Source organism: Vidua macroura, chromosome 3 (assembly GCF_024509145.1).
Source record: "Vidua macroura isolate BioBank_ID:100142 chromosome 3, ASM2450914v1, whole genome shotgun sequence".
NCBI lineage: Eukaryota > Metazoa > Chordata > Aves > Passeriformes > Viduidae > Vidua > Vidua macroura.
Window position 1 is genome coordinate 64,152,475 of NC_071573.1, and position 26,502 is coordinate 64,178,976.

Here is a 26,502-nt window from a genome sequence, read left to right on the forward strand (position 1 = left end):
TACAAAAATTGGTATTACACCAATGTTTCTGTTCATATCATCCCTGTTGAAATTTTTATTGTCCATATTTTGTAGAGGTGTAATGGTGACTAGAAATGGCTGCAAGATATAAACAATTCTTCATGCAAAGCATATATCATTATTACTTTCTTAGCCATCAGGTCTTCAGCATCCCAGTTCCTTTTCAACATCACTGAGAAATGTATTGTCATTTACATTTAAGGTAAGTTATAATTAATTAATTCTGTCCATATTCCAATTAGTTCAGCGGGTAACTCAAAGGTTTCAAACAAGAACCCTGGGATCAGTAATGACACTTGGTAAATGGAGAAAGTGAGGGAGAAGAGCCCAGATCTGAATATCGGTCACAAGGGAAGGACACCAGAACTCATTCACAGATAAGCAGATCTAGTGAGAGCATGCAGGGGTTTTGGAGAACCTCAGTTACAGCAACGTAACTGCCTATGAGGAGCTGAACTCTGCATCATATGAGAATCAAGTCCTGTCTGAGTACACAACTGATAAATCCAAAATAAATAAAAACCACATGCAGGGTTGTAAATGTTGATGATAATAACTATTTCTTATAGTCTTAAAGAGTAACTCATCTGGGATATGTGATTCTCCTTTTCCAGAACAACGTACCTGTCTGAAAACAGCTCTCCACTACTGAGTATCTACTGAATGCTTCATATGTGTATAATAAAAACAACTTGTTCCCTATCATCAGCAGGGTGGACAGCACAACCCCAGTGGGAACAGGAGCTAGATTAACAAACAAGCTGAATTCATAGTAAATAAAAAATATGATCAAGACCTTTGCATGGTTTTGCACTTCAAAGAGAAAAAAAATGGATTTACAAGCATTTTATACTTTTGAAATAAAACTCTCCCTCATTGTGTTGGTTTTCTTTGACACTAACATAAATACAGATGTAGATGTGTTTGCAAAAGATTTATTATCTTTTCTATAAAACTATTGTTAAACAAGTGTTGACAGATCAATATAACTCAGCATCAGAGCAAAGACCTTAAGATGCTTATTCCAATAGAGCACAAAGTTTATAAAATAGAGGCATTGTTGCATGATCAGTAGGCTGAATATAGTTTTAAATAGTCCACACAAGCTGTAATTATTCCCTGATCCATACCTATCATACTGACATGTGCTTTTCAGTACTACACAAAACAGTAACAAGTATGGATGCTATTTACTATCAAAGCATGTGCATAAGTGTGTGCATCATCTACAATTTCTGCAGATTAAAAGTATTCCCAGTGAGGATCATACTGCATTGCCCTGGATATGGCTTCCAGCCAGGTAGGGAAGATATTTTCTCTTCAAATGAGTGATCTGAAATTATGCCTGAAGCATAAATCAAACCAGAAGTCAAAATTCTGAAATTCAAGCAAGTAACTCTCTGTCCAACCTGGCAGGCCTAGCTTTGTTTAAATCCACATCAAATTGACATCAACTCTGATGATCTCCATGGACAGGTGACCGCTGCCAACTCTCCAAAGCTGCAGGGCTTCAGAAGCACAGGAGGCTGCACCAGAGCTTGCAGGACCATGAAGATTGGCACAGAAAATAAAAAGAAAACATAAAGACACAGAAAGACACCAGCATCATGGATGGGAAAGTTTGGACCTCCTGCACTGGAGCATTATCTCTAGCTCAAGAGGAAATAGGGTTTGGATCAGTTTTGGTGGAAGTCACCTGCACAATCACTGCAGGTAACCACTGAGCCTTTTCTGCAAGGATGGAGAGCTGCATTCATTACTTTAAATGTGTTAATGAGAAATTTGGTTGTTAAAACTAATTAAAGATATTGAAAAGCTAGGTTTTACTCAATGTTATGTAACACTAAGGGAAATTAGATCTATTTAAGGACTCTAAAAATGAGAGAAAAACAAATGGCACACACAAATATGAGCCTCTATCCACAAGTCTCACTTCACAGTCTGGACATCTCCCAACTTCAACACACTCACCTGTTACCTGGGGAAAAACATAGAAATTTTACTTTCTAGCACCAACTCCTCTTACTCTATGCTCAATGATATTTTCTTGCAGTGACAGCTCCTATTTTCACCCCTCCTGTTCCTTCTCATTAACATATAAATGCATTACATTCTAAAAGAACTTGCTGTTCATCCCATTTCTATTTTACATTTATTGCTCAAGAAACAGTTGCTGCCATTATCTCTGCCTTCTCCCCAGTCTCCCTGATCCATGCAAACTGTCCTCCCCAGGTTTCAGTGCTGTGGGTCACCTTTCACCTCATCCCTCACAGACTCCAGCACTTATTACTTGCTCACTTCACACTGAACATCATCCCTAGAGAACTCCCTTCTCCTACGAGCATTTCAGTGTCATTCCTGTGTCAATACACATATAACCTCAACTCGTGTCTTCCACTGCCAAGCCTCACCCATCATTACTACTTGTCTGAAAGCTCACTAACAGCACTAAGCTCAAATTCACTCAGTTTTTATTTTTTCTAGCGTTGCAGCAATCCTCATAATGAACTCAGCCAGCAAACTCACAGCCCTGGGTTTCTCTGTAAAGTCCTGTTCTCCTCTAACACCACAGTGTTTGCAAGACCAACACCACGTCTTTCCACATACAATGTTGTGGGAAACCTGACCCTGTTATCTTTAATATCCTACCACTACATTTTGTGCTGCCCAAAAGTTATTCTAAGGGTTGAGGGTTTTTTAACCAGTATGTGTTTGATGAGCCCAGGGCTGTGAATTTCAGTCCATGTTGAAAGGATCAAACCCAAGAGAGAAAGGACAGGAACATATCATCCACCTAATAGAAGCAAAAAGGGAAACTAGGCTGACACTATTTGGGTGACCAGAATTGTGATCTATGTGAATTCTGACTGAATTCCCTTCTAAGTTTTTATTGTATGTTGGAAAGAAAATCAAGGTTCTGAACAAGGAGGGGCGAGAGAAGCAAACAACACCTGGACTAATGTGATGCACTAATAGCAAAAATATTCACTTTGAAACCATCTGCTTTGCAGCAAAGCATGTCTCCTGCAATACAATATGTGAGTCAAAGCAGATTATGCCCGGGCTTTGCTGCAGAACATGGAACAAAGCAAATCATCCCAAACCAACCCCCTCATCAGACTGTGACTGCTGCAAGGTCGGGAATGCCAAATAAAAAGCTGAACAGCACGCCAGGGCTGCACTCACTCCATCCGGCCCTACCTCAGGAAGAGGGACAGATGGTGCCAGTGACTCAGAAGAATGCCAAAAGGCTCTCATCTCACAGCAATAACCTATGTCCCGGCCCTGTGACAGTCTGCCATCCGAGCAAATTATATTTTTCAAGGACATAAGTGTGAACTTGATGCTGGTAGGAAAACATGACAGAGTGCTCTCACAGACAACTTCTCTTTTTGCAACCTGGGCAAAGATAATTCTATTCTGCAGTTTCACCTGTGTGCTTCTCTGTGGGAGAAGGCAGGGCCTTGGGTAATAATGCCTAGCAACATAAATTACAGCTTAGTGTACTTCTTCTGACTAACTTTAAATTGTCAAAAACCTATCCAGGAATAAAAAGCCTCGGGGAAAGCATAAAAGATTTGTGAGCAAAACTTCATAACCTTAAAGGAAATCAATCTCAACTTTAAAATGTGTAAAAAAAACCCCAACAAACCAGATCCTCCAGATTCTGCTTTTCTATTTTTTTTTTCAATTACTGTATTTGCAAAATAGAACAAAGCAATTGTAGGTCTGTTCCCTGCCTCTTTCATTCTTTTTCCATTTGCAAAGTGCAAAATAATGGCTTCCCATTTATACTGTGGGGAAAAAAATTGAGATTATACTTTTTTTCCCCAAAAGCAGGCACTGAGTGAATAAACGCAGGGAAACACCAGCTCAACATCTGGTCCCATACAGAAGGAAGGACTAATTTAGGACAAAAAGAACAGGGACAGAGTTTGCATTGGTAGACCAAGACCTGGGCACAAATGAGCTGCTAAGAAAACCTGTGCCAGTAACAGCTCCTGTGATGGCATTCTTAGAGATACAACGCTGTAATGACATAAGCACATTAAGCTTCATGGGGAGGAATAATTTTCTCCTATTAGACAAAATAGCACAGAATGAGACAGCTACATTTTGGCCCAAAGTGCTATTTTGGGGAGCTGTTCCACAACAAAAGCTTTATATTGCACCTTTATGTCCCTCACAACACAGATACTTCTACTCTTCCAGTCTCAGCTCAGTACACCAAACACTTGGGGGCTTGTCAGTAACCACTCAGTTTCCATTTGCCCTCCCAACTCAGAGTTGTTTCTCAAAAGACCCACCCTGCTTCACATGGGCCCTGAAGTACTCTGCCCTCTGTCCCATTCTTTTTTTCCCATGTGTCAGTCTGAGTGCGAGTTCACACATCACCTCTGTGTGGTTAGCGCACATGGAGATATTCCCAGTGTCCTTCTGAACAATAATTTGCAGCACGTCGCTCTAAGAAATGTCCAGCTAAAGCCCAATGTAGCAAGAAAAACACATCCTAAACCTGCCAGCCTTACCTCCATTCTCAAACCTTGCACATGACAGAGCTGAGTCATTCATCATATTCAGGCCCTGTCATATTCGATTTCAGCTGCTCTCAAGCCCCACACATCCCACCTCTGTTTACATTCTGCAAAGTCTCCTTGCATGGTGTTGCTTAGACAATGTAACTGGCTGAGAAAGTGTGCTCACCAATGCAGCAAATTATCTTTTCCAAAAACACAGAAGTGTGGCTTTCCTGTTTTTCAGTGAGACAGCAGTGCTGCAGATGCACATTTTTTCATCTCAGTCTTCATGTCTGCTTTCCTAGCCTGTGATTTAATGAAAGATTAAAGACTAGCTTATGAAAGTTCACCACGGCAACTGCTGATGTCATTGGGAACGGGATTCGCAGTCAGGGCTTAAAGAAAGATGAAGACCATATTGATAATTGACAATATTTCTGACATTATTCATCTACCTAATCAAGCCACAACTCCATGCCACTACATATGCTCAAAACTGAATGAACAGGAGATGCAGCACCATTAATATGCTTAGCTATTGGTTCTACATAAAACTAGCCCACAGAAATTAACTGTTCATGGAAGGTGTAGATTATTTACTCCTTTCTTATGAAGCAGCAGAAAAACAGAATTATTCATGCATCTACTTCATGATGCCATGCCTTTAATAATTCTACTGAAAAAAGTATGTGCATTCTAAATGCTGCATCCTACACGCTGTAAAATGAAGCAAGATTTTTTTTTTTTATTTATTTAATTGCAAGCACATTCAAGCACTGAAGGAAAGGAGACACACTGACAGCCTGGACAGCTTTGCTAGTAATCATTGTCATGTTTGCCATCCTTTAGGGAAGAGGTAAAACTTCCGTCTGCGTACCAACACAAGAACAAAAAGCACATTCAAAGTAACCAAAGTGTACATATGTTCTCCTTTCTGAATCAAGTTACTGCTAAAATTCCTTCATGGTAGTTTGTTGTTTGCTTCATTCTTCTACAGCAGCCCAAAAGCAATGTACTGATGGGCAGTCAGTCCACAGCATGGAGATACAACCAGTAAAGGAGAATATCTGCCACAAACCCAGAACTTTCAGGGATGGCGAATAAGGGGCTGTTCAGGACTTATAGCAGATTTCATAAGGAAACAATGCAATTAGGGGAGGAAGCAAAGGTTGATTACACAGATTTAAGAAACACTAGCAATGAGTACAAACAGTTACACTTCATGTACCTACTATGATTACAAGGATTTTGATGACAGGAATGAGAATGGAGGTAGACAGACCATCTTCTCCCTGCATTTAAGTGAAAGCCATGAGACCTGGAACTGTGCCTGAGTGCTGGACAGCCAAGAGGCTCTGCAGTCCTCCTACACGGTGTGGCTGTCATTCTCATGACAAAAACAGGATTAGGTTGTCAAAGGGGAGCTCTTAAAAGAAGACATTTGCAGTCCCCATATGAAATTAAAACAATCCACCAAGAAGACTTAATGGGACAGAGTCTCAAGAGGATGAAGAAAAAAATACACAGTAAGGCTTACCTTGCATGTAAGACGCTGCTTAGTTTGGTTTCATTCCTACAACTTAAAGCAAGAACACACATGGTCCAAGATGTTCCCATGGATCTTCAAATAAATTCATTTTTAACTGGCTTTCACACAGCTGCCTTTAAAGGCTTGCGTGCTACTTTCATTTGATACTGCATTGATTTTCTCTGAAGTTTCCTCCTAACGTGGCTACCCTGATCAATTAGTGTGCTATAAATAGAGCAGTCAGATTCCTTTCACTGGTCTCATTAAATTGCACTCCTGCTGAATTTCTGTGGAGAACAGAATTGGATCATACTGATAGCAATGGTATGAAGACGTCCTAGCGTTTTCCAGAGAAAATCAATTGTTCAATATTCCTAACAAAACACTTTGAAAAGCATGACCCAATGGATCCCAGCTAATGCCCAAAACATACGTCAAACCTTGCTTGCAGTTCTACATCTCCAAACCACTGAAAAATAAAGGATGAGAAAATAAGTGGTTAAGAGGCTTAGGCAGCTTCTCACTGATACATAATCCCTCATCAATCACAACTATTTAACTGCATCCCCTCATAATGGAAACATGTTGCTGGAGGTATGCAGTTAACCCGTGTAATTCTTCTGGAAAATGAATTAAGAATTTGAGGAAGAACACAGTCTCAAGGCATGCTTGGTGCCTGTCAAAGTCACCATGTAATGGTGGTGTGCTCATTGACTAAAACTAGAGGGGAATGATAATATCTGGTGCTATGCTAAAGGTCAGTTACTGCAGCAGATGTGTGACAGCTTTGATTTCAAAAATGTTAATCTTTATTTTCCAATGGCACGTCAGTACAGCTTTTAAAATTTTGTTTTAGAGATGACATTTTAGTCAATGAGATTGATAACAACCATAAAATAGGAGACATAATTGTCTACTTTTAAACATTTCAAAATCTAAAGTGAAGGGCAGTTTTTAGGTCTGTCTTCTGCCCAACACCTTGGTCTAGCCTTTCATAATTATCCTGTCTTCTCCTGACATACTTAGTGTCCTCTTTTTCCCCTCTGTTAAGCACTATCCTTCAAAACATTTTCCATCTCCTCACAAAATGAATCTACATTTTCACCATATACTCTTCTGCAGGTTGAAAACCCCTATTGCAAAGGCTGGGTTTATAACTGCACTTAAATTACTGAATGCTCCAGGTTTCTACATGCACTCACTGTGTCTGGAGCACAATCCATGGGGCTTCTGCATAAAGAGAAGAAAGATCCACTGCAGATGTCAGAGGACTGGCTGTACCTTGCAAAGACTTTCTGAGAATGCTGGAGGACTACCAGTACTTGATGATTTGCCCTGGGTTCTTCATACTTTGTACGGTGGCCTTCAGCCAGAAGATGCAGTGCTCTAAATTTATACTATACTATTTAATCTAAACTTTTGGTCAAATAATTTGCCCTCCCCTGAATCACAGCAGAATCAGCTTCTCCTTCCAGATAATGTTCTCGCAGGTGGAAGTGGCCAAGGGTTGAAATCCAGCTCTTCTCAAAAAGGAAGCCCTATCCCAAAAGATTCTAACAGCTATAAAGGATTCATGAGAACCTTTTTTTTTTCTTCAGAAATACAATTTTCTTCATTTATTATATATCTAAACTTTCAGCTCCTAAACCACTTTAGATCACCACCAAAATATCACTTATTTAAACAGCTATGCCTATTGAAACATACAAAAATTGAATTTTCTAAATTGTTTTATGATTAGGAAACATGAGATGAGAGAAACCTTTACTAGCCATATAATTTCACATTTTTTATGGTGCTGCCCCCAGAGAAGTTTCCCACAGTTTTTTTAAACATGTGAATGACAGCAGTTTTCTTCCTGCACAGTAAACACTTATAAGCAAAGTCAAAATTTTGCTTATAACCAAAGGCAAATTGGATTCATAAAAAATAATTGCCAAAGGAGGTGAACACTTGCTAAGGAATATAAACCAAAATCACAAAAAAAAATACATTGTATTGTTTTGTGGATTGAGCACTGTAAGACTTTGCTGGCAGAGGCCCTATATGCATGGGCAGCATGTGCAGAAGACACTAACATAAAGACAACTGCACAGCCTAGTAAGATCACAGAGAATTTATTGGCATCATGGAAAAGAAAGGTTAGACTGGTTTCAAAAAATAATTACAAAATGATCCAGTATGTACTTTTGAGGTAAACATGAAAGATGCGTATATAAAATGGATTGATAACACAGGTAAATTGAACATTGTAAAAAAAAAAAAACAGATTTAGGCTCTCCAAATAAAGAGGATCCTGCTGATTTTCACATCTCAACATCTCCAGTGCCAAAGAAGTCAGGAGGAACTTCTTGAGGTCCTGAATCCAAATCACTGCTGCTGCAGATAGGTACTGCATCAAAACAATTCCTTTCTATGGGTTACTGAGAGTCACATACCAATTCCTGCTTTGGGCCCAACAGCACACAATGAAATAGCAAAGGGTTTTATAGGAGTTGACATTTTGAAATAGAAAAATTAGGACTAATGCCGAGAGGAAATCTGAAGAGCAAGAAGTCTTAGAGAGGTTTCCAAAGAATGTGCCAGACTTGCCTTCGAGCTTTTAAATTAAACTGTGAGAAGCACTAGAAAATATAATGCACAGGATAATCTTGCCTTAGCAGGAAGGTGAACTATGATCTTAAAACATGTCTTCTGTCTCTAACATTACAATTTACAACAAATTAGTTTGATTTCTAAGTGACCTTACAAGGAATACTACTATTTATTCCCTTTATTGCCTTAAGATACTGAAGAAAAGAGAAATATTTAGACCTTGACTGAGAAAAATCACTTTCAAAAATAAACAGATATTCTGAAGCTGAGGAATAGTTATAACCATATAGTTGTTGAAGTGTAGTCTACCAGACAACAGAAAGTCATTCACAGTGACAAGAATTAATTGCCTATACTGAGTTTATGCTACAAGCCCTTCATGTTTGTGTCACCTTAGTATTGTATTAGTTTCTGAGCATAATCAGAGCAATTTAGTCACTCTCTTTAGTTAATGCAGATAGATTCAGTTTCCTGATAAAGAGAAGTAAAACAGCAAAATCTCAAGAAAGAAGCAGCCTTCGTGTACAAGCCTCTTCTATTTTCCTTCTCTCAAGATGCAATAATTTTACTCTGCAATAGTTTTTCTCTGTTGACAGAATTGATGGAAAAATGTCAATTATGAGCATTTTCATTGCTTTCTACACTAACCACATTTAATTTGTTGAGTAAAAGAGACCATCAGATTTTAAAAAAATTCTTCTTTTTCTAGATCATGCCATGTCATTCCAGTAACATCCTCAGAAGCTCCCAATGTCTCCTGCATGGCCCCATGAGCAACAAGTCATGTGCACCAAGCAGGCCAGCTCTGGTGGGAGGAACTAAAAGGAGAGTTCCCTTAACAGCCTGGTGTCAAAAGGACTCACTTGGTATGTGAACAGACCAGGACTTGCTCTCCAGCACTACTTTCATGACTGCTATGAAGAGCAATGGGAACACTGGTTACAAAAAGATTTGGAGATGGGAAGTTTGAATGTGATTGGAAGCCAGATGTGGAGAGCATTTGGCCAGTGAGATCACAAAAGGCTGAAATTTCCTAAGGAGTCTAAGATGAACTTAATGTGTCATGCACTCATCTGTGGTGACTGAGGTTTTGGAGGATGCCATCAGAATAGAGACAAAAAACCACATCAGTGAAGACTAGTACAAAGTAAGACAACATCAGCAGGAGTGGGTTGAGGAACTGGGGAAACAGTAGGACTGTGGCAAAGCCTGCTCAGAGCAAAAAGGGCAGGAGGAATGAGCAGAAGAGTCTGTGCCATCAAAATGTCTGAACAAAAGCCAAGCTCCCCACAACTAATCACGCCTTGCTTACAGCAAATATCTGCTAACCACTGGCAAAGAGCCCTCTGTCTGTCTTTGTTCACGTTCACATGGAGGATGACAACCTACTGCAGGCAGATACTCCACTAGCTCCAGCAGCAGTGTTTGGAGGGTGGATATTTAACTCCATTAAGCTTCCTTGCAGTTTTCAATAAGACGCCACAGAGCAGAGTTTCTTGGGGGGAAAGGAGAGTTTAGTTTGCTGCTTCTTCTCATTTGTTTCAGAGGTGGCAGCCCACGTGGCACTATGTGCATTCAAAGCGAATCTAATAAGAAGCTCTTAATTTAGCCATGCTAGAATTCAGACTCCTAGCTTGGGTGCTCAAGATCAAGACTAAAGTCTTGAATCCTCCTGATCAAAAATAAATGTCAGCTGGACTCCAAATATATAAACCATGACTGAAAATCAGACCATAGCCTGTCACAGTGGGCACCCCAAATTAGAAAACACTTTATTAGTAATCTTTCAGTGAAATTATTCTCAACTGGGGATAGAAAAATAAGAAGAAAAAAAAAGATTATGGTATCCTCTAATCTTAAAAGTGTGTTTGTGAGAATATATAAATCAACAGTCCAAAGGCATTCAACAATTTTTTTTTATGAGCATCATAAAAGAATCTAGCAAGGAAATTAATTATTCTGTCTTCAGATAACAGATTAAAAACTGGGACCACACTGAATAATGGCTGTCTATACAGACATGCCTGTTTGTAGATGAACTCGAGCTATGGTCGAGCTTTCTCACCCAGCAGGTCAAGCCCATCCAAGACAGCAGGTGAGGAGCTAGAAATAACAATCACTTCCATTCCACCCTATTTCCAGAGTAAATTGCTGCTAAGCCTTTTTATGGTCTTTTTACAAGTAAGGAAGACCAAGTGTAAGCAAATTCTTGAAAATAACAAGCTCTTAGGAAAAAGATCTCATTTAACTGCTGTTGCTACAGAACATGAGTTGAACTGGTATGAAATTATGCTGTTTACAAGCACGTCTCTCTGTTCTCTGGGAAGTACTGAGTGCAGGGGACCCTAGCATTTACAAACAACTTAATTCTTTGATTTAAAAAAAAAAAAAAAAAAAACTGAATGAAATTATTTACTAGACTTCCTGAAAATGGAAGATGCTCCCATTAAAAGCTTGATTCTGCTACTTTTTAATATTCTGTCAAGCAATATGCAAAGTGTCAGGACCCTATTCTCAAAAATGGTAGGGAATTCAAGCATTGAGTAAGAGCTCAATTCCAAGCTCTATTTTGAGGTTTGCAGTGCACTGCTGCTCACTGCTAGTACAAACTGTTCCTTCAGCTCATTATTAACAATATTATGCACTGCACGGAGCATGTGACCATGTAATTATATGAAGTCATGATACTGTTTCCAGTGGCATCCTTAGCTCTGGAAGTTCCTGTCTCAGGAATCCTTGGCACTGCAGCATGCTGGTTGAATAGATGTAGTCCAGAACCAGGTGGCAAAATTTAAGCACTCTGTCTCCTTGTTGAACCAACCCTGATGTTCAGCAAGATTCCCTGCAAGACACTGATAGAGCTCACACTTAAAGAAAATGGGAGTAGGAAGTCTTGTCACTTTCATCACCAGACTGTACATGGTCTGTGTCTGGTACTTCCCCCTTGCACTGCTGCAGCAAATCTGGTTGGGGATATTGTTCTTACAGCTCCCAAGAACAGCTGTGTGAAAGATGTTTCTGAAAGTAATTGCAGCTGCAAGGATGCTGCCTTCATTTAACTTTCTGGTTTGCTTTCATTTTTACATGACTGAGTTTGTTTTAGCGTATGAATCCTTCCTCTGTTACAAAAAAAAAAAAAAAAAAAAAAAAAAGGGAGACAGTTAAAAGACCTGCTTTGTCCCCCATAACACTGTCACTGTTTCTCCCAAACACCCCTCTCCCAGAAGCAAGAGTCTTCTGTCTTCTGCAACAATGCTGACTGTCCACATATGCTCAGCTCCCCATTTAAATGTGTATCGTCTCTTTTCCAGCAGCTTTTTAACTAGAGGAGAAGCATTCACATTCAGTCAACTACACACTTTTACAAAGCATTGAGATGTACAGCCTGCCCGAGTGAAAACATGCATGAAAAAAGTCTGTCATGCACGCAACTACTATAATGCACTAAATAGAAATCAATATTTAAGAAGGAATTAGTGGCCCAGGTTTTAGAATACTAAATATCAGTTAATCAGTTAATGTGATTCATGCATACCTATAGTGTCCCATTTTGCAAAACTCAATTATAATTACCCCCAAAGCTGTCTGAGTTAATAATTACAACTTTCAATATAATTTTCAAATTGAATTTTCAGTCCTTGAAACAGTTTTTACCTGCCTTATGAAAACATCGCTGTGTTGATAATTAAAAAAAAAAAAGAAATCCATATAGGGGTTTATGTAAAGAGGACTATCACAAAGAAAATAATCATACCCAGAACTTCCTCCCTCTTTCTTCACAGGAGTTCTCAGCTAGGTGTTTTGGTAGCAAGGATCAGGGCAGTGCCAGAAGCAGTAAAACAGAAAGCAGGTTTTCAGAATGGAGAAAGGAGTGGAATAAACAAAACTTGACTTAATCATGCCATACCAAAAGTCCACCTAGCCTTATATCCTGTCCTTAACAGAGGCCAAAACAGAGAGCCTAGAGCAGCTACAACTTGGAATAACATATGTGATATTTCCACTCAGCATCCACCACATCTCCAACTTTGTACAGCCTAAGGAATTCTGAACTTTGACTTGATTTTTATCTATTTACCAATCCTCAGTTCATCTCTCTTTTCATTTTCCCTAAACAGCTAAAATTTGAGCATCCAGAATTCCTCATGGCACAGAGTTCCACAAGTTACCCAGATGTTGTACAAAGGTGTCTTACAAAGAGCCAGGCCTCCTCCACCTCATCACCTGATGATGCTAATTTCTTAAAATGTAAAAAACAAACAACATCTGCTACTTGTCCACTCTCTCTAGCCACCCACGATCTTTTTTGTATTCCGGTCTGACCTCATCAGGGATCTTGCTTTAAGGAGGAGGTTGGATTTGCCAAGCCTCTGAGGTCTTTTCCAAGCTGCTAAATGCTTCTATGTTTTTACAGATTTCTGTACTTTCCCTCTACAGTTTTTTTTTCTTCCATCCAGATGAATTACAGACAATTTAATTGTTCCTTATACAGAAACCATCTGATACATTTTAGGTTTTTTGCTCAAAGTTCATCACTGTCTATGGAAATTCAGGACTGGTTTTCTTCAGAGCTCTCAGAAGTTCTCTCTTCTATGGGAAAAATAGCTGAAGCACACAGATTGCAACCCATTTCTGGTGAAGGAGGGAAAATTTTGTAAAGTTTTTGAAAGAGACCTTACCAGGCACTGAGGTATTGAAGCACACAACGCTGTAACAGTCCCTGCTTTCAGGAACACAGCTGCTAAATACCATGAGCTTCTTCACAAGCCCAAAATCAGTGATTGGCTACAGAAATCAATGAATGGGGAAAAGTGGGCACCTAAAGACTGGAACTCACAAATATCCACATATTGAATACAGTAGGGAGAGTCAACACAAAGTCGTAAAGTCGAGGCACGTGTTCCAGCTCTCAAAAAATGTTTTTCTTCTGACTTCACACTGGGGAAGGTGTAGGAGCTCTAAGTGCAAATCCTCCTTCTCAATGATGAGGAGCAACAGGAGTGCTGTAGGCACAAGCATCTGCAAGGAAGAGTGTTGCTCCTTTTTCCCAAAAGCACGCAGCCAGTGTATGAGCTAGGACTGGAGCATCAAGAGTCCTGGCTGAGTGCCCCCATCTTCACATAAAGTTTTCTTCTTGTCTAGCAAAACCATTTGTCCTACAAAACAGCACTGACCTACACTGCACCAATTGTTTGGTAGCGTACTGTTGCGGATAGGTATGCTACAATTTCACATCAGATTACAGACAATCACTGTCCTGTAAGTGTCACGATCAAAAGTCTCTTTTCCTGGAAACAGCTACCTAGGAAGTTTTCCTAATTTATACAGGTAAGTTTAGGGTATGATTCTTTTCACACTCCCTTTTAATACATATGCAAAGGATATACCAGAACTCATCTTCTTCTATAGAGTAGAAAACTGTATATTTACTTCTCTTACTTTCAAAAGAAATTTCCTAAACATTAAGCCATTGTGAAAAGCCAAAAAATGCCATCGCTTGCAAAGTCTTTGGTACATACCATAATGAGTATTCTGCTCACCATGGAAGCTAAGCAAATATAAGGCAAATTCAGTAGATTTCATTCAGGAGGCAAAGGGATTTGGTTAACATCAAATTCAGTGGTCACTAATCCCACTCTCACTGTCCCCTTCTGCCTGAGCAACACAAATATTTAAATTCTCCAAATGGTAAAGTTCAGCATCTTGAGCCCTGTTAAATCTTATAAGCCAAAGTAAATTTCATTTCTCTGATTAAATAGAAAGTATTTACAAAGATCATAAATAAATAGTGTGTGTGAGAGTTTTTCTTGTTCTTTTTCATTCTACCTGATTAAGCACTTTTTACTTTGACATCATTCAGAATTATGTTTTTGCTATGCATTTTCCTTCAAAATAAAAGGCAGTCATTAAATTGTCTTTTCCTTCTTTCTTCTGGAGTATTTCACGCCCACTTTTGCCTCTCTGCAATAAACAGCACTGAAGGCACTGGGCACAAAATGGTGCCACTATGTGCTGGCCACCATCAGACTTGGAACATTCGAAACTACAAAGCTGGGGGCATGGGTAAGTTAAGGAAGCCAAAGGACTTCTCCTCAATTCAGTCATGAACCAATCGATGGCAGGAGAAGGCTGAGTCTTAGAGCCCACCAGAAGTTTGGTAGGTCACCCCTCATATTTTCAGACGCAATTATTCACTGCAGCTCTCTTCAAAATAATAATCTCTGAATAATGCCCAAGAAGAAACACCACCATTTGAAAACAAAGACTACTGATGCATTTGCTCACGTTCTAAAGCAGAAAACAATGGCTAACTTTGAAAAAAGCACAAAAAAGAAAGCAACTTTGAAAGCAATAAAAGGAAATGCAGTACTTCTAGAGCACAGGTCTCTCTGCTGCCTTCTAAAGTAGTTGTGAAGATGATGAAATCACACTGTTGCATAGGGAAACACAACAAAATGAGAACTGAGATCTTTGTCTCATGTCACTACCCTTCTGTGTGCAACAGCAGGCTGAATACTAGTTGACCCATTTCATCAGTTAGATTAAAACTCTACTATTACTGCTATACAAGTTTCTTCAGAAATCACACTATCACAGTGAAAAAAGTTCAAAAGTAAGGCTGTTATTTTGCTTTATGAGTAATAAAAATGTATATATGATAGAAACATTACAGAGGAGGAATACATGTCCTTCTAAAAGCAAGGCACACTGACACAGGAGTGAATTACAGATATTTTTAACATGGCAACTCAGGCTGGTGTAGAAAACCACTACCTTAACCATTTTAGTTTCTCATTTTAACAAGAATAAAATACCATGGGCAACAGATGCGAGTAATGCAGTATCCTTTTCACCAATGTGCCTGTGCCATGTAAAGTGCATTTAAAATGAGATGAAAAGAATTTAAATCACTGCATACTCAATCCCAGAGGCAGCTGCTCAGATTAATCTTGACCCAGAAAAATAGCCAAGCACATGCTGAACTTTGAGTAAATAAATAGTCTCAGCTAACTGTGTCCAATCACAGGGCCCCACACTTTCATGACAAATGATGTAGAGCCTGTCTACAAAAGAATCAACAAAAAAAACCAACCTGGTGTGGCAGCAGCAACCCCTATTTCATTAGCCCTGTGCATAATTACAACATAAACTGATTACTTCTAACTTCCTGTTCCAGAAGCTACCATCTGAATTTACAGAAAGCCAGTCACTTTGGAACAAAAAAAATTACCTCATATCTATAGCAAGGAAGGAGCCTACACATCAGGAGTTACTGCAGTTAGCTGAGTTCACACTTTTGTCACAAGCAGCTTGCCTGTACACCCACACGTTAAGGTGTTAATAGCCTTGCTATTCATAAGTTGTTGGAATTTTGTTTTGCTTCAGTCTTTTTTATCAACCTAGATTTGTAATAAACTACAAAATGAAGAAGAATTAGGAAAGGAAAGAAAATAATAATGGTACCTGAAGGCCCTCTATGGCTAATCTAAGCATGCTTGGTGTGAGCTTGGAAGCCTGCTTGAAGGTGAAGTTGCTCCAGTCTATAATCAAAACAAATCCATTGACTTGCAGCTCAGGATCTTCTATCATGGCTTCTAAAGACAGAAGTATGGCACGCAGAATGTCCACCAGCGTGTACCTGAGAATGCGAAGAGGAGATTTGGTTAGGAAAAGAGCAACAGCCACAGAAGTGGAGAAGTTCTGAGTACTCTCCTTTTGTCAAAAGTTTAAATCAAAGAGCACAAATGTGTCCTCAGGAGCGCCTAAAGCTGGGAAATCCTCAAAAGCTTAACTCATTGAGCTCATCTTCTGGAGCAGGATTATGTACCCATAGACCATCAGCCAGCCAGAACAAACTACAAATATGTAACACATCAAAAACAAATTTGAACTTTTCCATAGTATCCTAAGCTGCCTTAGTATCTTTATGTGGAATTACATGTCTGTATAAGAACTTCTACACAAATTTCTGAAGTCATAATGATACCAAAACCTGAGACTAATACCAGAAGTGTAGATCCAAAGTTTCCTCCTATATTTTTCTAAGGAAATGAAATAATAGGTATTTAAAAATTACCAAATAAATTGGGGATTTCCACATGCTCTCCTTATCCCACTCTCTGTGTAATTTTTTTCTCTTAAATCCACAAGTACAGAAGGCTGATTAGTCAAGGATCTTAAAAGTAGAAGGTAACACACACTAGGCCTTTGAGATGTTTATCTACTGAAGGTGCCCCTGCAGATGGCAGGAGAGTTAGAACTGGATGATCTTTGAGGTCCCTTCCAACCCAAACCATTTTAGGATTTTATAAACAGTTACCAAAACAGACATAAATTTGCCAGTCCACACCACAATATCAAATTAGGCACTAGAAAGTTAAGCCTGAAAATATCAGAAATACAAATATTCCAGAAATTAAAGAATTAAATATTCAGTGTACAGATATTTTTAAGCAAAGCCCTTTAAATGTCTCCCATGATGGCATCAAATAGAAGTTTTCAAAATTGTGAGTCCCTAGAGAATTCTTCACCATTCTGCATATGCAACAAAGAGCATGTGTGCCTACTTAGAAATTAAATTAAATTCTACTGAATTCAACTTGCTTTAATACAATGAGTATACTGTTCTGTTGTGAACATAACTGTATTTTGAAAATATTTGGAAAAGGAAATAACACAAATGAAATTAATCTGTTGTAGCTGACTCCTCGCATCTTTCCATCTTTGTTTATTTAGCCAACTAAAACTCAGTGACCTTCCCAATTATGCATTCATAGGAAAGGGATCAAAAAAGGAGAAAGCGTATTTTCCCCAGAAAACACTAAGGGAAGCATAAAAAATAATTTTGTAAAAACAAAATTCTTCTCTTCATTTTAGAGATACTTTTTTTAATTTTGTTTGATTGACAGGGATAAAATTTTTCATATTCACTCCTTTGAACTTTTCTGAGGTTTAACTCTTTTCTAATGCTTTCCTTTTCTGAGATCTAAGGTTTACAGGAAGTTTGGAATGCCTTGGACTGAGGACAATTTTGACCACAGCTCATACAAGGAATAAACATTAAAAATATTCAAATTCTAAAATTAGCCTCAACCCTACCTGACATTTAGGTTGTCCCATTCAAAAGATATCATTCTCCAGAAGGGTTCCACAACGCAGAACCCTACATTCAGTCCCAGAATAAGGGTCCCAAGTTCCAGATATACAACTCTAATGTCCTCCCTAAGGAGTTTAAGGAGACTTCACATGCCTTGGATTAACAGCTTCCTAGCTGCACAAGGTTGCTAGAAATCTCGTGCACCAGACATAAAGATTCTTTGTTTATGAGGCCAGTCAGGTCTCTAAGACTGACCCAAAAGTGCTTTTTTTATGTATACCTAAGTGTCCAATACAAGATGTATACAACAAAAACAGAAATACACCGGATTATGTGTTTAATTCAAGTCAACGGGAAAACTGTCAGGCAGCAATGGGAATGGGATTTCAGCTGCCACAGGGATAACAGTCACAGGGCTGGGTCTCCACAAATCTGTAGCATATTCACCACCACCATAACTCCAATTGTAGGTCTGCTAGTGTAAGAAATACAGTCCACAATAACAATAATATATATGTTTACTCACTGAAAATAAGAGAGAAGCCCCGCACAAAACAGGTTCAGCTAAAAGCAAGCAAGAACACTTTCTGCCAGAGGGAGGTACCTGAAGTATTCTTAAAAGTCTAAAAAGCTACATCAGGAGTACACGGGGACATGTCACTAACAATCAAGCTTCCCACCTCAGGGCAATTAGTTGAAGGTAGGAGCTATCTTCGTTCTGTACTGGATCTCTTCTCTTGGTTTCAATACTTTATTTAAGTACAGTGCAAAACACCAGAAAGACAAATCCATTAGTGAGTATTTAAAACAGCTTTTACTCTGAACATGTGCTAAGGCAAGCCAGAAATGTAAACCTGGTGTGATAGATGAAATCTTATGTGATGCAAAACGCTGAATATTGAAAATATCAGCTGAGCAGCTCAAGCAAAAAAACATATTTGAAGAAACTGCACGTAAGCTTTCACACAGCACAGAGTTATTTGTGCAAAAACTCATCTTTATCCACTCCAGCCCCATGTTGTCCGACATTTCACCTCGCTGCTACCACTGTTTGTGCCAGCACTAGGATGCACAGGCTCTGACATAAAATACACTCCACCCCCAGCTGCACTTTAGGGAAATCAAAATCCTATATAAAAAGAAGATGCAAAAAATTACTCTGGATTTTGTTGCTGAAACTTCTGTTCCACACTGAAATTACTTTCCATACCGATACAGATATATGACCAGTCAAAAGTGAGGAAAATAGGACAAGCTAGTGAGTGTGAAATATATTTGGTCCTAGGCAGCTTTGACTGCCTTTCTACTTTGAAGGAAAAAAAAAAAAAAAAAAAGAAAAAAATACTATGGTGTACAGTCAGAGGGAAAGATGGTTCTGTTTTGTTCTTACCAATCTGTGCTAAGTAAAAACGTGTTCTTAAGGAACAGCAAGCCACTCATTTTACCCTGGCAACAGTTTTCTAATGACTTGCCCCAGTGCTGTCAGATATGTAGGGTGTGCTGGGCCCAATTGGCTGCAGTGCATGTTCTGTAGCAGCCTGAAGTTAGGCTGTGAATAAATAAATCCTAATTTATTTATGGCTAAATCCAGTTGCATTCACTTGTTTAAACAGACTCATATGGGACATATTGTAGCTAGCAAGATATTACTAATTGCTAGGATAATCAAAAACTCACAGTTAATTTAAATGCATTTAATGCCTTCTATTTATAGAACCATGCTTAATTCAATGGAAAACTTGGACAAGTTTTTTAGTCTTGTTATTAATGTGAGTAACAAATGCTGGAAATATGTTATCACATATATAATGCACTCTTAATGTTCCTTTTTTATGTGAGTCCTAGTTCAAGATTGACTGAAGCAGCTACTGGTGTGCAAGACATATTCTGCTACCTCTTGAAATTTTTTGTTCAGGTTGACTTGAAAGTAATAGAGCCCGAGAAGGTACGACAAGTTAACAGCTACACTGACAGTGATTCTTTCAAATGCTTTGGGACAGTTACCATTTCTACCCCAAAAGTGACACAGCCTTCAAGGGAAATTTTGAGGGGTCTTTATTTGTCAAGAACAGAAGACCTCAAACAATTTACTGAGTATCCCACTGTCTTGTAATTTAACAGTGGCAGCAATTTCCCTTCTATAGAAAAGAAAAGGTTTTTTTTGTTTGTTTGTTTGGTTTTTTTTGGTTTGTTTTTTTTTTTTTTTTTTGTGGGACATGGACAGATTCAAAGTATTTCCAAGGATTTCTGGGAAAAACAGTCTGGAAGACATGGCTATCAACTCTTGGCAATACTTCACCAGGACCTTTCACCTTTACCTCTAAGTTATGTGGTCTACGCATCCTCTTCTATGCATACACTGTGATCTCCACCAGGCCAACACGAAGAGAAGAGACAGGGAGAATGCAGGGTACAGATCTCTCCTGTCAAACTCAGCTGTGTCAGCTGTTTTCAATACTTTATGCTCTTGATGATGAGTGGCATTAACCATATCGTCTGTTCAACCAGAGTCTGGTTCCAGTCAATTCACTTTTGCCCTGTATAACCGATAATCTGATTTAGCAGAGTTGCCCTACTATCTCTATGGCTGTTTGTCATCTCCTCCATAAAAGAAAGAAATTTGAAGTAATTTTGAGAATTAGGATTGAATGGCATGAATCTGCCTCTCAGGATATGAACTAGAATAGATAAATGGTAAGTCTCCTTTGCTTGAATTTGAGCCATATGTCTCTTGAAGGTCTGAAACACATAAAGAATGCACAGTCTGTATTTTAAGCTCCTCACCATTTGGACAAGAAAAGGCTTCTGTCAAATGAGCTCTTGTGTCACTGTGATTTAAAAGAGAAAGCTGGTCAAGTTTCTTAGCCATCATCCCATCTCTAAGGTACTGTTCTGGCTCAATATTTTTAGAATTTCACCAAAACAAGAGCCCTCAAGATACACAAAGGAGTAATTTGAAATGATGCCTCATATCTCCTTGATTTGTCAGTCTGGGTACAGATTTGATTGCTGAAAAGATGGGGATTGAAAGTTCTCTTATGGCTATTCTGCTTCAATAGTGGCAGCATGCCCTGAGGATACCTTATTCTAAATACAAAAAAGCACCACCACTGTTACAAAAAATGCAAAGGAAAAAATAGAAATAGTTTCAAGTATTTTACCAGATTAGCTTTAAGATTCAGATTTAATACCATTCATTATGCCACATATTAGCCCAGTGTCTAACAGTCACAGCCACAGATGAAGATTCAGCTGATCTAAATTTTACATTGATCATAAAGCTCCCTAGCCAAAACCCCTACAGTCCAAATACAGGTTATGATAGGCAGATAGGGATACCTGGGGGAAAACCAGGAAAAAATAAAACAGCATCAGTCAGCAGGAGTAACTGTAGCAAAAATTACAGTGTTTACACTAGTTAATAGTTATCATCTGGAAGATATAACTTCCAAACAAAAACTGACTCTGCTAAACAGTTGGGTTTTTTACTGTTAATATGTTACTACTGTTAGCATTGCTATTTATTTTGTCATACTGCCTCCATCACAGTTTGAAAAATACCTTGCCATCTTGCCTGTTGTTTATTGTGAGCTGAGGAGCAGACCAGCCTCCTCATAGCTACAGAAGTTGAATTTTCATTTAACAGGGGGAAAAGTTTCTAGCACTTGTGCATGTGAAAACCTAGTTTTGAAAGCAAAGCCATGGACTCCGTCTTTGCCCTGCTGTAAACTGTCTGATGCAAGAGCAGAATCAGCAGTAAATAGGTGCAGGGGATTTCCATATTCACTGAGGATGGTGTGAGCTGACTGGGTCACTGTGACACTGACAGAACTAGGTATCATTTTGCTTTTCTAATACACTTTCTAGGGAAAAACCTGATACAATTAATAAGGTTTCAAACACATAGCATCAAAATGGACTGATATTCCTGGGGACTGTGTGTCCAGGTGCCAGGAAGCATACGCAAGACCATGCATGACAACAGATCCCTTGCAGCTGAGAGCTGAAGTTAAGTGCACTATTAACTGAAAAAGAACTTCACCAGCTCGACACATTAGGAAAAAGGGAGTCTTCAAATGCACAAAGACACCTACAAACCAAATGTAGTTAAGAATCAACAATCTGGAAGCTAATAGGGAAGGTTGATCCCTCCCTGAGTGCTATCCAGCTTCCTGGCAGGAATGCCACTGACCTTCGTTTTCCCCATAGAAAAGACAGGGTGGAGAGTTAGCCTGGGTCACAGAAAAACTGCTGGCCTACTGAGTGCATCATCTTTCACCTTCCCTTTTTTGTTTGTTTGTTTTAAATACATGTCTGATTGGGTTGTTCAGATGGCAGGACATCTGGTACAATTTTCAGGCCCTGTTTTAATTTAATGATTTAACATCTAGTACACAGGCTTGTTTTACCACAGGAATTTTTTGCCTCCTACACTTTTCTTTCTAATTGGAACTATGTAAATCATAGGCTGACAGTGCTATATAAATCATCTCTAATATGTCTGCCATTCATTTAAATAACAAATTGGAACTTTTTTTTTTCCTAATTGTTACATCCTGGCCATATTAATTTGCACGTATATGATAAAAGTGGAGGCTTGCTGTGCTCTATTAACTTAGTTTATGAAGCACACAAAAAGAGCCTAACCAGACAGGCTTCAATAAGTAATCCTCCTATTGTTACTGTAAGAGGAACACTGGGTTATGTACTGCAAGATCTCAAGTCAGTTGAAGCATAAGCTTGAGACATATTGCATAGCAGCCCAGGCATAAGTTCCACAATGCTCCCCAGGTTCAGCCACTGAGCATCAGATAATGGAAGGCACTAAATTAATTAGAAAAGAAAGTGACCTAGCTCCATTCCCAGATGTGTCACTGACTTGTCATGTGCCTTGGAGCAAGCCACTCCCCGCAGCTGGGCTTCAGCTCTCTCTGCTTTGTCTGAGTGGTCTGCATGAAAACAAATCCCTCGCTCAGGCAGAGAAGCATGCCATGAGCATGCAGGTGCTCAAAAGCAGTAGGCACCCAACTGCAAACACATCCATTAAGTACTCTAGTGTACCCCAGCCACTTTGGTGTCATGGCATAAATAATATTAATCATACCAATAGGAGTTCATGAAAAAACCACAATTGCTGTGTCAGCTGAGCTCATGTACTTTAAATATAAGCATCTTCAAAATCAAGAAGAAAATAAACCTATTCTTTCTACATGGCAATTATTACTTTAAATGCTACTTTATCTCTGCACTTGAATTCTTGGTATTCTTTTGACTAGGATCAAGTCAAGTAATATGACAAGTGTCACACAAAGCTTTAGGATTTTTCCATTAATAAGAAACAACAGTATACAGTAGGTCATGCTACCTTTAACAAGGGAACTTCTTCATCGTAGACATACAACCTAATAAAAGTCCTAAACATGTGTTTCTTTGCTAATTCTTCCTTCAGGGATTTTTGAGAGCTTGTGGAGTCATTTTTAAAATTAAAAGTTGACCTGGTCCTTATGTGGGAAACAAGGAAAGTCCTTATCTGGGAATGGAAACACACTCAGTGAGTCCTTAGCCTCATCACCACTGCTCTTCACTCAGCTTTTATGCCCCATCTGCTAGAAAAGCAAAGCAGAAAAAGGACGCTGGCCCCAGCTCTACATATACTCATCCACCCTTTCTAGTCATTACTGTGGCTGTGGGCAGTTTTGATTTGGGCCAGACAGCTTTCTCCTAGTCCCAACCCTTGATTCACGGCTTAACAAGGGAGAGGAAACTTGTCCCATAGGCAGTGTGGGTGTGGCTGGCATGTCTGAAGGAGAGGAAAGCCAAGGTGGCCCAGCATCCCTGTGGACAGAGACGTGTCCATAGCTGTAACACCAGCCGGGGCAGGGAGGGGTGGGAATGCTCCCTGTGCTGTCAATCCACACAGCCCGCAAGAGGACAGCTAAACAAACACCTAAAGGGCAAACTTAAACATGCCTCTCCCCCAGATTTTGTCCTTTCTATCCACACTGACAGTTGTTTGAGTCCCCCCAAAGTTTCAAAGTAGCTGAGCTGAGGATATCTGCACTGAGCACTCAGCACTATGTTGATGGCAATAAGGATGGCAACTTACAAGATTCTAAGTTTTCTCACTAAAAACTGAGAAATCAGATCTTAAACTCTTAAACACTCAGGTTGGGAGCCAAAGAAAACAGTGCAGTGCTTACAGACACAGGTTTTAGAGAATTTAAATGTACTGAAATCAAGTCATTTTTGTGGATATAATTTTAGACTGCAGAAGAAACTGAGTGTGACACCCCCACAATGTATTTAGAATAAACAGTGTGACATAATATCAAACCAATTGCTAAAAAGGGCCTTGATGGGAGACAGCCCTTGAGTCACCCTACTAAAGCATCTTCAGCTTAGATAGTCCCAAAAAAACAAAGAACAGAAACTGTTCTAGAGACTAGTCTTCAATTTGCTATCAAAGCTTTGTGTATTTGGATCCTATTATGCAGAGAATTGACATTGGGAGCAGCATGAGTGGAGAAAGTGGTTACAGAGGCTTCCATCCTGGCATTTTCAGGTGGCTCAGGAAGCGCTTTCTTCATCTGAGGGAAAGGATTCAGAGTCTCAGCTTCCTGCACAGGCAAACTTTTCAGCTCAAAAGCCATGATGGATACTCCTGTTCTACACACAGCATCTCCCACTTTCTCCCATGGAACCTGAGCAGCTTTATGTATGCTGAAACAGGAAGACCAGCCCAGAGTGCAACCAGCCTTTGTCTGGGGGATAAGCACATCATCTATGTGCCAGCTCACTTCGGCTCAGGGGAGGCAGAAGGGTGTCAACCTCCTAGCAGACAGTTGAGAACTCCAGCAGCGTCTACTTGCCTCCCAAAATTCACACCCCAATGGATGAACTGGTTGAAAGGGCCCTAAGCCACAAAACGTATTTCTTCTTTATTCTCTCCCTCCAGGCTGCTGCCCAACCCCCTGTGAGCAGCGCCGGGTGTGTCCCTGCTGCCCACCCTCTCTCCCTCTGCTCTGGCACCGCTTTCCCACGCATTGCCCGGGTGGAGAAGGGGTTGAGGTGGGCGGTTGGCTCTGCTTTTACCTGCTCTGGTCCCAGTTGGCAGCAAAAAGGACGAGGATCTTCCTGCCGTAGTGGTCCAGGTTGGCCAGCCCGCCGGGGAAACCATCCTTCAGCGCTTGCTTGATGCCCGGGTCTGTGGCCTTGAAGCTCTTAAACATGTCCAGGTTCTGCTGGCGATATTCAAAGTATTGGGCCAGTAGGCGAAACGCCTCGAAGTGCTGAAACTTCCTGGCCCGCAGAAACCGCAGGATGAAGGCATCGTCGGTGCGGAGGAAGCCGATGTCCGGCCGGGTGATGACCATGTCCCGCACCTCCTGGATGTCCTGGTGCAAGGTGTCGGGGTTCTCGTTCAGCTCCAGCCGGGCTTTCTCCAAAGTCTCCGGGGAGAGACCTGCCTGCAAATGAGTCATGGCGCTGCCGTCCTCCTTCTCCCCGGCTCTGCTGCCTGCGCTCCTCAGCCTCCCGGCCGCTTGGCCCCCGGAGGCGGGGTGCCCCGGCACGGCCGGCCGCCGCTCCCCCGCCGCGCCGGGCCTCGCCCCGCCGCTCCCCGGCCCCGCCGCCGCGGCCAGTCCGTCCGCCGAGATGCGAGCGGCTCCCAGGCAGCCGGGTCCCGGCGGGGCTGGCACCGAGACTGCCCCCGGGCTGCTGGCGGAGGCGCGTTATCTCTCTGACATAGCGCCCTCCCCGCCGCGGGGTCCAACGCGCCGCATCATCCCCGCAGCCGGTCCGCGGAGGCGCCGAAACCCGCCGGGAACGGGGCTGCGGGCTGCCGGCTGCTGCTCACCGCCCGCCCCCGCCGGTGCCACTGCCGGTGCGGATCTCGGGCAGGGCGGCAGCGAGGAACCCGGTCGCTAGGCAGGGCGAGGATGCTCCCCTGGCCCGGGGCTGGCAGGGGAGATGCCCTCCCCGAAGCAGCACCATTTACGTAAGATCAGCGCTCACCCCGCTTCAAAAGCGTCTCCCTGAATTTGAGGAAGGGTTAAGAAGGAGAAAAAAATAAAAAAACAAACAAACAAAAAAAAAAAAAAGCACCACCGCCACCAAACTAAAAGAAGCCAGTGAGGAGGAGGAAAGCCGATCCGCAGGTACTTCGCCGGTACTGCTGCCGAAGCGCCTCCCGCTCGCCGGCGCGGAGCCCGGAAAGCCAAACGGAGCCTCGGCCTGGAGGATGCTCGTCCCCCCCTCCCACGCCCTCCTCCGCTCCCCGCCCCGGCTCGCAGACGGCACCAGCCGGCGCGGGGCTGCCCGCTGCGCGGCCCCGCCTTGCGCGCGCCCCCGCTCGGGCCCGCACCCGCTCCCGCTCGGGGGCGCGCCCGCCGCGCTGCGCCCCCGGCCGCGGAGGCAGCGCGGGGCGGGCGCTCCGCCGCTCCCCGCGCAGCGCAGCGCAGCCCGCGGGGTGCGGGGCTCCCGGCGGCGGAGCAGGGCGCGTCTGCAGAGCTGCGCCGCTGCCGCCGGCGCCGGAGGTGCGCGGAAGAAGATGGTGGTGGCCCGGTGCGGGGCGGTGGCCGGGAGGCTGCGGGGTCAGCGGGGCCACGCGTACGCCCCCACGGAGCATCCCGCGGGAGTCGGACCAAGCGTCCGGTCTCGAGGGCGTGACAATAGCGAGATGTTGTTCATCAAGCGGTGGTTTTCCGAGCGATCCTCTCTTGAGATCGAATTTCCTAACATGAAGC

General features: G+C 41.4%; 1 protein-coding gene across 1 annotated transcript in view; it reads right to left on the reverse strand.

The window, feature by feature from the left end:
- The window catches only part of CLVS2 (clavesin 2), a 55,413-nt gene extending 29,600 nt beyond the window's left edge, over window positions 1-25,813 (reverse strand). The window contains exons 1-2 of the mRNA XM_053974267.1: window positions 24,851-25,813; window positions 16,126-16,300 (exon numbers count right to left, since the gene is read on the reverse strand). Of these exons, the coding sequence (XP_053830242.1) occupies window positions 16,126-16,300; window positions 24,851-25,239 (564 nt within the window). The 5' untranslated portion in view covers window positions 25,240-25,813. The remainder of the gene's footprint in view (window positions 1-16,125; window positions 16,301-24,850) is intronic.
- Window positions 25,814-26,502: the final 689 nt, after the last annotated feature.